At 29.6% G+C, this 12968-nt stretch overlaps 1 protein-coding gene across 1 annotated transcript in view; it reads left to right on the top strand.

Annotated features, from left to right (window-relative positions):
- LOC131844882 (alpha-tocopherol transfer protein-like) overlaps positions 1-12968 on the top strand; it is a 34126-nt gene that overhangs the window by 16429 nt on the left and 4729 nt on the right. Inside the window, exons 2-3 of the mRNA XM_059193863.1 lie at positions 8401-8552; positions 12224-12318. Of these exons, the coding sequence (XP_059049846.1) occupies positions 8414-8552; positions 12224-12318 (234 nt within the window). The 5' untranslated portion in view covers positions 8401-8413. The remainder of the gene's footprint in view (positions 1-8400; positions 8553-12223; positions 12319-12968) is intronic.

Below are 12968 nucleotides of genomic sequence, written 5' to 3'. Positions count from 1 at the left end.
TTTGTTTTGGTACAACGCATAATCTCAGGTATTACTGGTTCGACTTTAATAATTCTTTTAAATGTTGGATAGCCCATTTATCGACAAAGGTAATACATTATAGAACGTCACGATACGACTTATAGGAGCGGAGCATCAATGAAATATGCAAACGAAGTTGCTCAGGCCAACTGGTAGAGCATTAAAAACATGTTAGTATCGAAAATGTAAACAGTTATGTAATTCTACTGCGACTATGCACCAGATTTAAACTTTTATTATGTAACTAATAACCGGTCGCAGCTTAACTTCCGTTGATCAATTTGACCAGTTTCGATGTTATTGTTTTTTATTATGGTCTCGTAGTGACTGCTCGACTTCCGGAATAAACCTACTTCTGTTATCTGTCCATGCTCAATCCAGTTTCTTTACTGGGAAAGTGCAAAGTGGATTAATTACCTATCTCTGGGCGTCCTATTATGTATTTTTGTAAATACGTATTTTACTTTAGTTGAAGACACATATTTAAAAAACCCAGAGCATTATTTTGCCAGTTCTAGAACAATTTATATACTAATATTACAAATTCTGAGTTACACCTGTCCGCCTTTTCACAGCAAAACGACTGAAGTAATCGTAATTACATTTGCCGTGAAAATAGATTGCTATCATACGGACGGAGAAAAACATAAATAAAAATCTTATATCTAAGTAAAAGTCGTGCGAGTAACAGTTAGTAAACAAACATTTCTCTCATTATTATACAAATAATAATAATAAAGCCATGGTATATTACGCTCTGTTTACTGTTTGATTTAAATGGAAATTATGTAACTGTACGCTAAGTATCATATAATAAACGTGTGATAAAAATTACGTTATTTCAAGAAAGCAAATGCATTAACGATAAACAAATGACATGCGCTCAGTTGAGAACAATAAATTGATGACAATAAAATTCTCTTCCACAATAGTTTCCTCTTAACTTGATCTATACTGTATGACTGTGACTGATGTGACTATTTCAGAAGGATCGTCGCTAAAACTAAAACTAAAGGTTCATAATAATTTTCCAAAAACAATACACGTATTTATGCCAGCCATGTTTGTGAGGAGAAATAAACAAATCATATTTTATTGAAACTAAAATAGTAACCTTATTACAAGAGAATTAGCAAACAGTATAATATTGTAGATAACAAAAAAGATAAAGAATTAATAATGAAATATATGAAATTGTTAAACACAAACACAAATTATATGCCAATAAATTGCATAAGTTCATGAACAATGAGGAAATACATTCATTATTGCATTAATGTTGATAAAAATATTAATCAAAAACCTTAACGAAGCTTTGAAATCAAAAATGTTGCTATCGGTAGAAAACAACTCAAAAATATATTGGTATTGTAAAGAACGTAGACAATAAAGAAAATAAAAAGGAAAAGGTAATTGTCCAAAAAATAAAATTTATCCTAAAGAGGGAAGGACAATAAATGAACAAGGTTAAATCTTTATATTATAAAATAAGAAAGATTGAGAACAAAGAATAAAAATGATATGATAATGGTAAACCTGCATAACAAATAATGTGAATAAATAAAATGCATAATTATTAGAAGAAAAACTACAAGTTTATTTATTTTTAGTATTTAATGATATAGAATATACCTACGTAAGTATATAGTAAGTATAAGTCACTTCGACATTATAATAACTAAGAATAATATATTACTTAAATGTTGACATAAATATGTAATAGAATAATAACTGTTTAGGCTCTGAAAATTTATATTAATTCTCGTTACGAGTATTATCTAGTCTCTAGATACCCTGTACAAACTGAAACAATGTAAATAATAACGCTATTTAAAGTTATTATATGTATGATAACTACGGGTAATGTCTAATTACGATGTAGAAGTTCCCACCTATGACTATACAAATGGAAAGTTTGCGTTCTGCGCAATGTGAAAGATCTTTTACGGTTGTATGATCCCTTATCTACATGCTAATAACATCATAATTATCTGTTATAACTTTAGCTCATTTCATCGTACATTAGATAAATACTAAGTCTAAAACAACTTTCAGTTTTAGCTCGATTTCTAAGATCTACTTTTGTACACTTATTACTTCCGAAAATATGCTTACTCTATTGTATTTATCCACTCATATGCTAAATATAAACCAGTAAACCAGTTTTACAACATTCGTATCACCAACAATTTGAGAAGTAAACCTGTAATTTCATGATACACATTCGTTTCGTGAAACCCAAATAGCAGGCTCACTCTTTGCGTGCGATGGATTCAAAATAACACATGTCACGTAGATTATAACAATTAAATCCATATCCGATCGTGAAAATGAGACTGTAGTTTCATGTAACGCCTACTTTTAATAAACTTAACTAGTGTTTTACGTCTACATACCTATTTCTATTTATACGTATATATAGTTATACACTGAATATTTTGTGCTGTTGAAGACTACTTTATTCTGCACCTACACTCTCCATAAAAGTATCTAAGAGTAGTGTAAGTTTCATATTGTAAATAAATCTTAACAGCAAGAGTACCAAATTCTTATAAGCTGCCATTCTATTCAGCGTTTTTATTGTCTAGAAAGATAGTACTAATTAAAATATAATTGCTTCTGTGTGACAACTGTCACTCTACGTTTCTCATTCCCGCTCGGTCCACGATGTTTTTATATTATAATAATTAACAAGAATAATATTGTAACATCATTATTGTGTACTAATGATTATTATTCATATTAATCTTGTTTTTACTATTATATTAATTCTGTAAGGCAGTGGCCAATACGGAAAACGAGAAAGCACATTCATATAGAGTAATGAACAAAGAACACATATTACATTTCCATAACAACAGTGTTGATTTATTTATATAATCATTATTTAGATACAGTTTTATCCATCTACCTTCATAATTAAGCAATAGCTGAGGTTTACAGTCTGTATAAGTAAATTATCAAAGTGTGGTTTACCTGCGTTACAAGAATTCCGCAATCAAATCGCAGTCTAAAACACACCAGAATTTTTCATATTTATATTTTGTTGTTTTAATATATGTAATAACAACGGTTGGAAACATAGAAAGTAAATAAGTAGGTACATAATTAAGTATAAATAAACTTATCGACTGATAAGCCACGGCAAAGGTCTTAGCAGATAACGAATATATACTCATAAAATCAGAGGGCGTGACCCTCACACGATTAACTATAATGCTAGATATGACTTTAACGATAGACTAAATATATTAGATACAATGTTTAACACTAGATAAAAGCCTTTCGTGTGGCTTGAGAGTTTGAGACTTTGGACATTCAGTTCACAATTAATTAGTAATCTACCGAACCTTGACTCATTTTGGTTGATGGTAAATACCCTTGACTCTCTTCAGAGGATAGGTGGGGCCATGGTCCAGCAATAGAACCATATATAGCTACAACTACAATAACTTAAGTGAAAAATAAATGCATATAATATTAAAATTTAAAATGTTAGATTAAATGTTCGAAATAATGCAAGACCTATAATCGAATAAGTAATTGAAGTATAATATTTATACATATTAATATTAAAATACTTAAAAATGAGGTATTGCAGTACCTACATACTGCCTACCTTGATAGGCTAAATGTTACAACAGTAAATTCAAATCAGCATGAATATAGCTACAGCAAAAATAAAATACAATAAAATATTACATATTTCAAACAATACCAGATTTAAGAATATACAAAATGGAGTCGTAAATTCAAGCGTAGTTCATTATAAACTTGACGTTTTTCAAATATCTACTGACACGTTTAGGTACCTTCGCTCAAAGAAACTTATGCAACTAGATATGGATATAACATCAATACAACGACTATTGTTTGCAACTTAAAGGTCAAACATGTTTTAGGGGCGGTATTACATTAGACTAGTCATTTTTTTTCATATAATTATCAATGCTGTCAATCTGTACTATCAATCAATAATTTAAAAATGAACTTTATCTATGCAGTACCTGAAATGTAATGCGCGTTATTGAGTATAACAACTGTGTAGGTGATCTTAATTTAATCTGATAGATGTAAAATTATAGTAGGTGGAGAAATAGCAAAAAAATCCAAATTTGTTCCAGAGGAATCTCTATAACAAGAGGCCGATAAAAGACTCATTAGTTCTCACGAGTATCGCCACAGGTCGTGGGCATAATGTCTTTAGTATTTTCTACATCAACTATAGCCTACAGTTACTACTTTCCATCGGCCGGGTCATCAGCTTGTTTACTATTTCTAGTAGTTTATACAAAGTGTGACAGTCTAAAATAAGAATATCAGAAATGAGAATGTGACTAATGAACTGAGGTTAGGGTGTGACTAATGAATAAGTAATATCTAATTTTGTGAGAACAGTATTTAAATAGCAAGTTACAGTACATAAATCTTTCTTTAAACTACCACTGAATCTACAACTACTTACGAGTATAAAATTTAAATATGAATTCCTCCTATTATACGGGAACCAATAGGAAATTAATTGAATAAATTCCTTTGTCTAATAAAAGTATACAATAGCGGCAATAAGACATCTTTACTTTATTTTTTATTTCTTTGTCATTTCTGCACTTACATGATGCTAATAAAGTAAGTATTCCACCCATGTCCTACGGAATGTTTGCGGAAGAAAATAATGGTTCACGCAGGCATTATTGTGGTAATTAGCTTGTTCGAGTGTAGATATTAGAAAAATTTCATTCCAATTCTGAAATGATTTAATTTCGCAATTGAATCTGAGGATGATACTTACTATTTATATAAAAAACTGGTTTTACGAGAATATCTGTTTCTAAGTCGTAACAGCTCCTTTGGACGGTAAACAGCCAACATAGGAAAGCTACTTCTACCTGCAATATCGTGACCAGTCTAACTACTAACTACTAGGAGCTTGCCTCAATTCGCCAACTTTCTCCCTCGCTTAAACCTTAACTACCCTGTAACGATCAAATACACTGATTGCAGTTAATAACACGGGCGATGGTTATTTAGTAAGCCGTACTAATTGGCAGTTTATTTGATACTATGTAATTTCACTCGCTACTGTGTATTCTCTTCAAATATTATCAATCCTCACGAATTACGAGTGAGTCAATATTTATTACTTTAATTTGTGAGAGATTCAATTGTTGTCTTGGAAATCTTTGTATTATCTTGTATTTGTTGAGACCTAGTGGCTTACTACCCTGAATTACGCATGTGTGGTGTGAGTTTAAATTTGTGGTTATTTATATTTCTGACTCTGATTCTCCGCAGAAGGAAACACCTATTTCAAACCAAAAAATAATCCGAGAGATGGCGATAGACTTGTCCTCTGCCACGTTCGATTCAAAATATACCAAGAGAACTGTGGGTAATCTATCTGGCATCTCTGGCTATTCCATATAGGTTAACAGATGTAGCGGTATATTTAGTTTTATGTTTAATCATATTTTTTATATATCTATAAGATATAATACATGTAGATTCTACTTACTTATTGTATCATACAATTTATATTATATTAGCTTATACTATTTTACAAATAGACATTGTCAAAAGTCCCGTCTAAGCAAAGTACTTATTGCCTATTTTCATAAGTATATTTGTGTGAAAGGCGACTCTCTTCTTAAGTAATAGGAAGCTGCTTTACGTAATGAGTTCATAGAATTTATTGCGAGGCTTTGTTTACATTCCGCAATATTTTCTGCCGCATTCAAGACTATTACTTCAACTCACAAAGTGTCTACTACCGTCATACGACCTATGACACGATTTGGGATCGAATTGCATCCGTCAGGTTGATTTATCTATTCTGCCCACTAGGTCTAATATGTAGGCTCGATTATCTCTACTAAGCGTCTCATATGCTAATTTGTTAAGATCCATAAGAAAATATCTCGTGCATTGATTCGTAAAAAAAACAATATTATATATAAATGTAACCGTTTCCATGCTTATATGACTGAATTATCTATACCTATAAAATTTGGTACATAGATCTAGGATTTCTAAAATTCTATGTTTGTAATTTTTTTTTACCTGGAATCACGCTAGCATCGTGAGTAAAGGCCAATTATTTGTGAAGGTTCCAACCCACATCCATGTAAATTGACTGTGAATAAAATCTCGATACTCATATAAGGCCTAAAAGCAAAATAGCTCAATAGTAAAATTACTGATGTAACAATGAAAGTATTAATTACTTTCATTGTTACATCAGCAATTTTACTACCCTACAGTTACAGCATATCAAACAGTACCTATATAATTATAACGAATTAAAATTCATTATGATCTACATTATAATAACTACCATATATACCATTATAATGACTAAAACCTTTCCACAATTTGGCACTGGGCACGGCTAAATAAATAAAGAGAGCATATAACTTAGCATTAAAATCCTGCATAGATTCTATATTATGAGGTTTCATTCTAAGTTTTTCTTATTTCCTGTTCACATTGATAAATACATTTTAATTTTAATTATTAATTAGATTCCATTCCAGTCACAATAAACAATTTCTTATTTTGACACAGTAATATTAATTTATGGTATTATTAATAATAAATAAATATGAAAACGTAAAATAATAACTAAATATGAAAATCAAATATATAACTAATAATAGACTTCATAACAACTATATCAAATAAAAAATTACAAAGTTGGCGTAAATATCTGCATTAATGAAAAAGAAAGAAAAATAATGTGGATTACCCTCAATTCGCATAGTATGTCAAATCCGTCAGGACCGAAAACAAAAATATGCTACACCTAGAGATATGTACAACGTAGTATATACCTACATAAAAATTGTTGTTGGAAGTACTTTCTCTGGTAGGTTCTTGTGTGTACTTTTTATAACATTAACAGCCCGACATTAAAATCAGTTCAGATTATTTTTACGATTGAAAGTAACTGAGAAAACAAGATAAAAATATTGCTTAGCCATTTAAATACGGTTAATGTGTGCAATTTTAGTTAAGTATCTTTTTATGATGTCCAAAACGATCGAACAAGATATCTCTACGCATACCTAACTGTAATATGTACATAAATAATATTTTAATTTACTTGTAATTATATCTGCGAATATAATAAATGTGAAAGTTAGTGAAGATATTAGAATTCTGTTATAGGTACAATCTTGTTTTTTTATTTATATCAATCGGTCCATTAATAGCTATTTAGGTTTACGGAAATTCACGCAATAATATTTGAAGGTGTGTCTTTATCGAAGATTATAAATAGAATTATTAAGTAACTATTATAATAAAGAAAGACTTTCATCTCAATTTACATAGACTTAAGATATAAATATAATGACTATACTATATTCTAGAGATAGTGAGTTTAAAATTTATGCATAAGTATTTAGGATAACGAAAATTACCCTATACTGTAAAATCATCAAATATAAAAGTTAAGTATCTTTAATTCACAACTTAAGTGAACACAATGGAGAAGATAGTATATATTTAAGATTAAAAAAGTATGGGAATCGATTACGAAGGCTTTTTACTAAATGTACCAAATACTACAAATATGACATTAATTTTAAAATTAAAATAAAATGCTTTATATTGTATTGATATCTAATTAATTCTAATTGAATTTTAATACTTTTATAAATTATTCTCTTTCTTCATTTTTCCTCACACAAAAGACATTATTATGTTATACTACTTTCATACAGATTTAAATCGACCTTGATTGAGATCAATTACTATTTCGTTTTGACTAGCAATTTCTCGGAACATTTCCTAAAAGTATTTAGTTTTTATTAATAATCTAGTGCCTAAAGGTAGGTCGTAGCTCTAATTAAGTAACATTGATTTAGTTCACTGTCATTAGGAACTTGATCCTTGGATTATGTGGCAAAATATGGAGTATAAATTTTAAACTAGTTCTAGGAATTAGGAAATGAAATGAAAATATTACATAATTGTATATTACCATATACAATTATGTAATATTTTCATATAATTTTCTGTGTGACTTTGACGTGGAAGTGACTTTCTTGACTGATTGGACAATATTCGTTACTTATTCATTTATTTATTATTCGTTCTATGAGTTTAAGTTCTAAGACTCTCAGACAAAGGAAAAATCGTATCCATTACAATTTTTTTAATATAATATATAGTTTTCTAATTAACTTTAGAGATTCTCATTTGAATTATTTGTTTTTTATTATTTTATTTTCACATTAATATTTTGTGTTTTTTATAAGTACTTTTTCGCATTATTTGCTAGAGCTTTGTTGATTCACAGTTTATCGGTTTTGTTTTATAGAACGAAATATGACATTACTGACATAGCTTTCTGATTTGTGTAATAACTTGTTCCAGTATATAAACTACAATGCCGACTCCAGACTATAGCGTGGAATTGGAGCTGGAACCGCCCTCTACGGAACTTGAGGAGTACGCCAAGCAGCACTGTGGTGAAGACCCCAATACTCGTTTGCAAGCTATTTATGAGTTAAAAGATATCATTTATGGTAAGTAACATTAGGTCTGTGCTAACTGTGTTGTATTATCGATTCGATTACGATTAGTGAAACAATAATTGATACATAGTATTAAATTTAATATAGATCGTGTGATGGTGATCGGTACAGCGAATGAAAACTTTTTAACCCAAAAAAACTAAGAAAACGAACGTTAATTGCTTTATTACGTTATTTAATTAGACTATATTTGTTTGTCTATGTAATTTAACGAATTCCAAATTCAGTAATAAATTAAATCGAAAGAGTATTCTCGCAGTCTCTATATCTATTTCATAAATTGAAATATTAAATTCTTAAACTGTGAATATATATAATTTGACAAATGAAATAGTTCAGATTTCTAGTACAAGTAATATTAATAACGAAGAAATTTGGAGAGTTGTTTGTGTAATCCTATCATGCAGTTACATGATAGGATTTGAGATAACATTTAAATAACCACGTCGTTATATACCTGTTTATTATTTTAAAAATATTTTCGTCTCGGTCATCCGCTTAAAATTAGTATGAGCAGATATTAATACAAATATATGCCGAGTTTGTTTCGTTATGGTCATAAACAAGGTATAATAATAGAACGGTTTACTTTCTCCGCTAAAAATAGTATCGTCATATTATGTTATTAGTCTATTATTAGTTTTATATATACGAAATGCTTGTTATTCTTAGAGATACTATTGAAAAGAGCGATGTGTATCAGTTTTCTTTTTGTCAACGTTGTCTTTAATATAAATAATTCGTATTATTAGTTTTATATTAGGTTTATAAGGAGATACCCATTATTGGATTCTATCAATTCTCAAAAATGTCGCTTAAAATATACACAGAAACATTAACAGAAAATATTTGAAAACTAATCTGTTCGCAACTATCCAACTATATTAATAGGTATATAGTGTACTTATTAGTAGGTATATATATCGATTGTTTGTAATCTTGCTAAAATTAAAACAGCGTGATAGAAAAAAAGTCCGTAAATCTCTAAAGTTTATTTGAAAATATTTCATAAATTTATTTTAAGATATTTCATACTTAATTTTCAAGTAAACTTCATCCAATCCAAAACCATCTATGTAATTGTCCATAGATGGTGTTCGTAATAATAAAGTAAGTGATTCGAAGTTCGCTACTAACTTATTACAGTTGTATACTGTAATATGTATTAATGACGCAGATATTTAGTTAAGTACGTTGGTTTTAAAAATAAATATTTTTTAGATTTGTATTTGAATTTTAATCGAAAATATGTATAGGAAAATGGATTTGTATAGTTATCTGTTACAGAAATTGTGTATCGGCATAGAAAACTATATACACAATAGAATTCTGTTATAATAGAAATTTAATTTAATGCGTATTAAGAATTGCCGCTGAACATTTTTATTTATTTGTCTACATTTATTTATTACCTAACATTTTGTTTACCTCCTATTATTTGAGATCGATCATATTAAATGTATCTGGCATAAATACGTATATATGAATTTGATGGTACTTAGAATTGCAGATCAATGAACGTGTAAGATAAAAGACAGTTGTTAGCATAAGCGTATAAGCAATATTTAAACAACTTAGGACTTGTGAAGGGTATCCAGTTGTGACCTATGGTATAATACAGGTCGTAGCTATTTATACTGTATAACAGTGATTTCGTAGAGTATTTAAGTATATAATACGAGCAATTTACACTAATAAAGTAATATAAACAAAAATAAATATTAATTAGTTCATTTGGCAAAGAAGCTGATTATTCTACCTCATGGTAATATGGATGAACAGGATCACATATATTTCGTTAGCATGTGACCCTCATGCGTTGCCATTTCGGAGGATTAAATGCTATTCTTACATATCCTATAATTTCACTTCCTTATCTCCACCCTTCTACAATGTTGCTATATCACTTTTATTACATTTTTGTAAATAACTACCTCTATGATATTCCAATGGTACAGAATTAAAATATCATCATTATATATACTTCTCTTCCTTATCACATTTATTTGGGGTCGGCATAAATATAATTTAAGATCGAAATAGAAAATCCATACGAAATCACTTATGATCAGATTTAATACTATTAATTACCATTACTAATGTCAATTCTTATTTATTTTGTAAATTTATGTATGGCCGGATTCTGAATTACTTAGTTGATGTAATTACTACTAAGTAACTATCAACTTTTACATTATGTATTCGAGATCGTCAGAAAATCCGGCTCACACTTTACCGATCAAACGTCCACGAGACATTGGCATCAATCATTTTTCCATGAAAATATAAAGATCTCCATGATGGAAAATACCATTCTACAAAAACGCTCCTCTAACAGCGTCTGCGATAAATTATGTGTTAGGAATGATTGATAGGAGAGTTGCGAATGTTTTTTAATTCGGCAATAGATACTCGGTCTATATCGTAATTTCAGAAATATACCAACACTTAGCCTAGTGCTTAATGTCTCCACTCGATATTTATCTGTAGCCGTAAATTTCAATGTAACCGACATTGAAATTGAATAATATTATACAATATACGTTTACATCTCAAGGTCAAAGTAAATTTGAAAGTATAAATTCATTTGATCAAATTTATTCTTTATGACTAATCCTATACCATCCTGTTTGGCTAGCTACTTCAGTTGTGAAGAACTGGCACGAAACTGAACATGGTGCTTTTTTTGACGACCAGTGGTTTATCATACCGCGATACTACCATTGGTTTGTACTTAAATATGATTATCTATTGGTTTGAGTGTTCTCAATGTATCTATATTGTGTACATACAATGTTTATATGAATCAAATCTATTTATTTATATCAGTTGTCCAGTACACAGGCTCTGTTTAATTTAGGACTAAATAGCGCTATGTAAATTGTCCTGAGATATTATTATGTCTATTTTGTTGTAATTTTTGAAATGTAGATATAGGATATATCTCCGTATATTTGAAGGTTGTTGAACACATTTTTCTAATATAAAGACATATCAGATTAGCCAGTTACAACATATCTTCCTAGATGTGATAAACCAAATTGTTGAGGGCGAGCCTCTCGCATTAATTTGGTTTGTTGATAATATATCCGTCACTGGAGAGTAGAGATATAAATTGATACTGCAATTTTTAGTGATGGAATTTATTATATAAGTTTTCTGCCATCTCAATGCTACGGGGTATTGAGAACGCGAGGGTACTATAGAACTAGGCCCCTAATGTAAACTTTGTCTAACCTAATTAATGAGGAGCGAAGGTGGCCTCACTAATTGTCACTTTAGATTTCAACATTCTAGGTAACATATTCAAAATAATTTAAACAAATTGACAGCGAGAATATATGTGTATGAAGATAAAGTAGCAGGAAACTGTTTGTCTAATATATTTTGATTATTTTCTTGATTCGAGAATATAACTTGATATTTGAAGTGGACCATTGAATTGTATGATATTCATAGTCAATGTGAAATATTCATATTGTAAGCTAACATGTACGTTGAATGGGGAATCCCAATCTGTAATGTATACATGTAAATTCGCTAATTATATGTTTTTAACAAGTACCTTTTAATATTTACTTACTAAATAAAACATTACGTATATTACATCTAGTAATAACTTCGAGAAGAATGACTAACATTTATTTATTATTTAATTACAGAGCGCGGAGAATGTATGCCACATCGTATGGACGACGAATTTTTAATCAGATTTCTGCGGGCGCGCAACTTCATACCACAGAGGGCCCATAGACTGGTAAGTTATAATACATCGACACTCATACAGTTATCGGTGACTTTCTTCTCATATTTGACCCCCTTCCATTTATTTTTTTTCAATAATCCATACCCGTTTTCGTCATACAATCTATCTATATGTCAAATTTCATTAAGATTTGTTGACCCGTTAGTCGTGAAGAAAAGACAACAAACAGACAAGCAGGCACATATACTTTCGCACTTATATATACTATAGTATATGAAGTATAGATATTCATTCATCTGTTATTTTATTCCTTAACACAAGATTTAGTATAAACCTAGTTTTTCTGATGAGGAATTTAGGGATTCATCATATTAAAGCAAAGTTCTGGCTGACGCAGATGAAGTCGCGGACTTAACTAGTAAATGATAAGAACTGGGACACGAGTATTTGAAATTAGCCTAAAATGTATCTATTTTAGGAGAATTTCAAATTTAAATTTACATTGGTATGTAAATCTGGCGCGCTAAATATTTCCCGATAGAAATGTGTGCAAAGATTTTCATTTAGTATGTTTAAACTTGGCTGACCTCCGACCCAAATTGTTACAATTTAAATTATTGTTTTATTAATATTAAATTTTATACTTGTCTATTAAATTCATCTAAATACGTAGTTTGTTTGGGTATGTTATACATATACAT

Source organism: Achroia grisella, unplaced genomic scaffold, assembly GCF_030625045.1.
Source record: "Achroia grisella isolate CSIRO2021 unplaced genomic scaffold, CSIRO_AGI_Agris_v1 utg4223, whole genome shotgun sequence".
In the NCBI taxonomy this organism is placed as follows: Eukaryota; Metazoa; Arthropoda; class Insecta; order Lepidoptera; family Pyralidae; genus Achroia; species Achroia grisella.
This window is presented reverse-complemented; position numbering and strand designations above follow the sequence as displayed.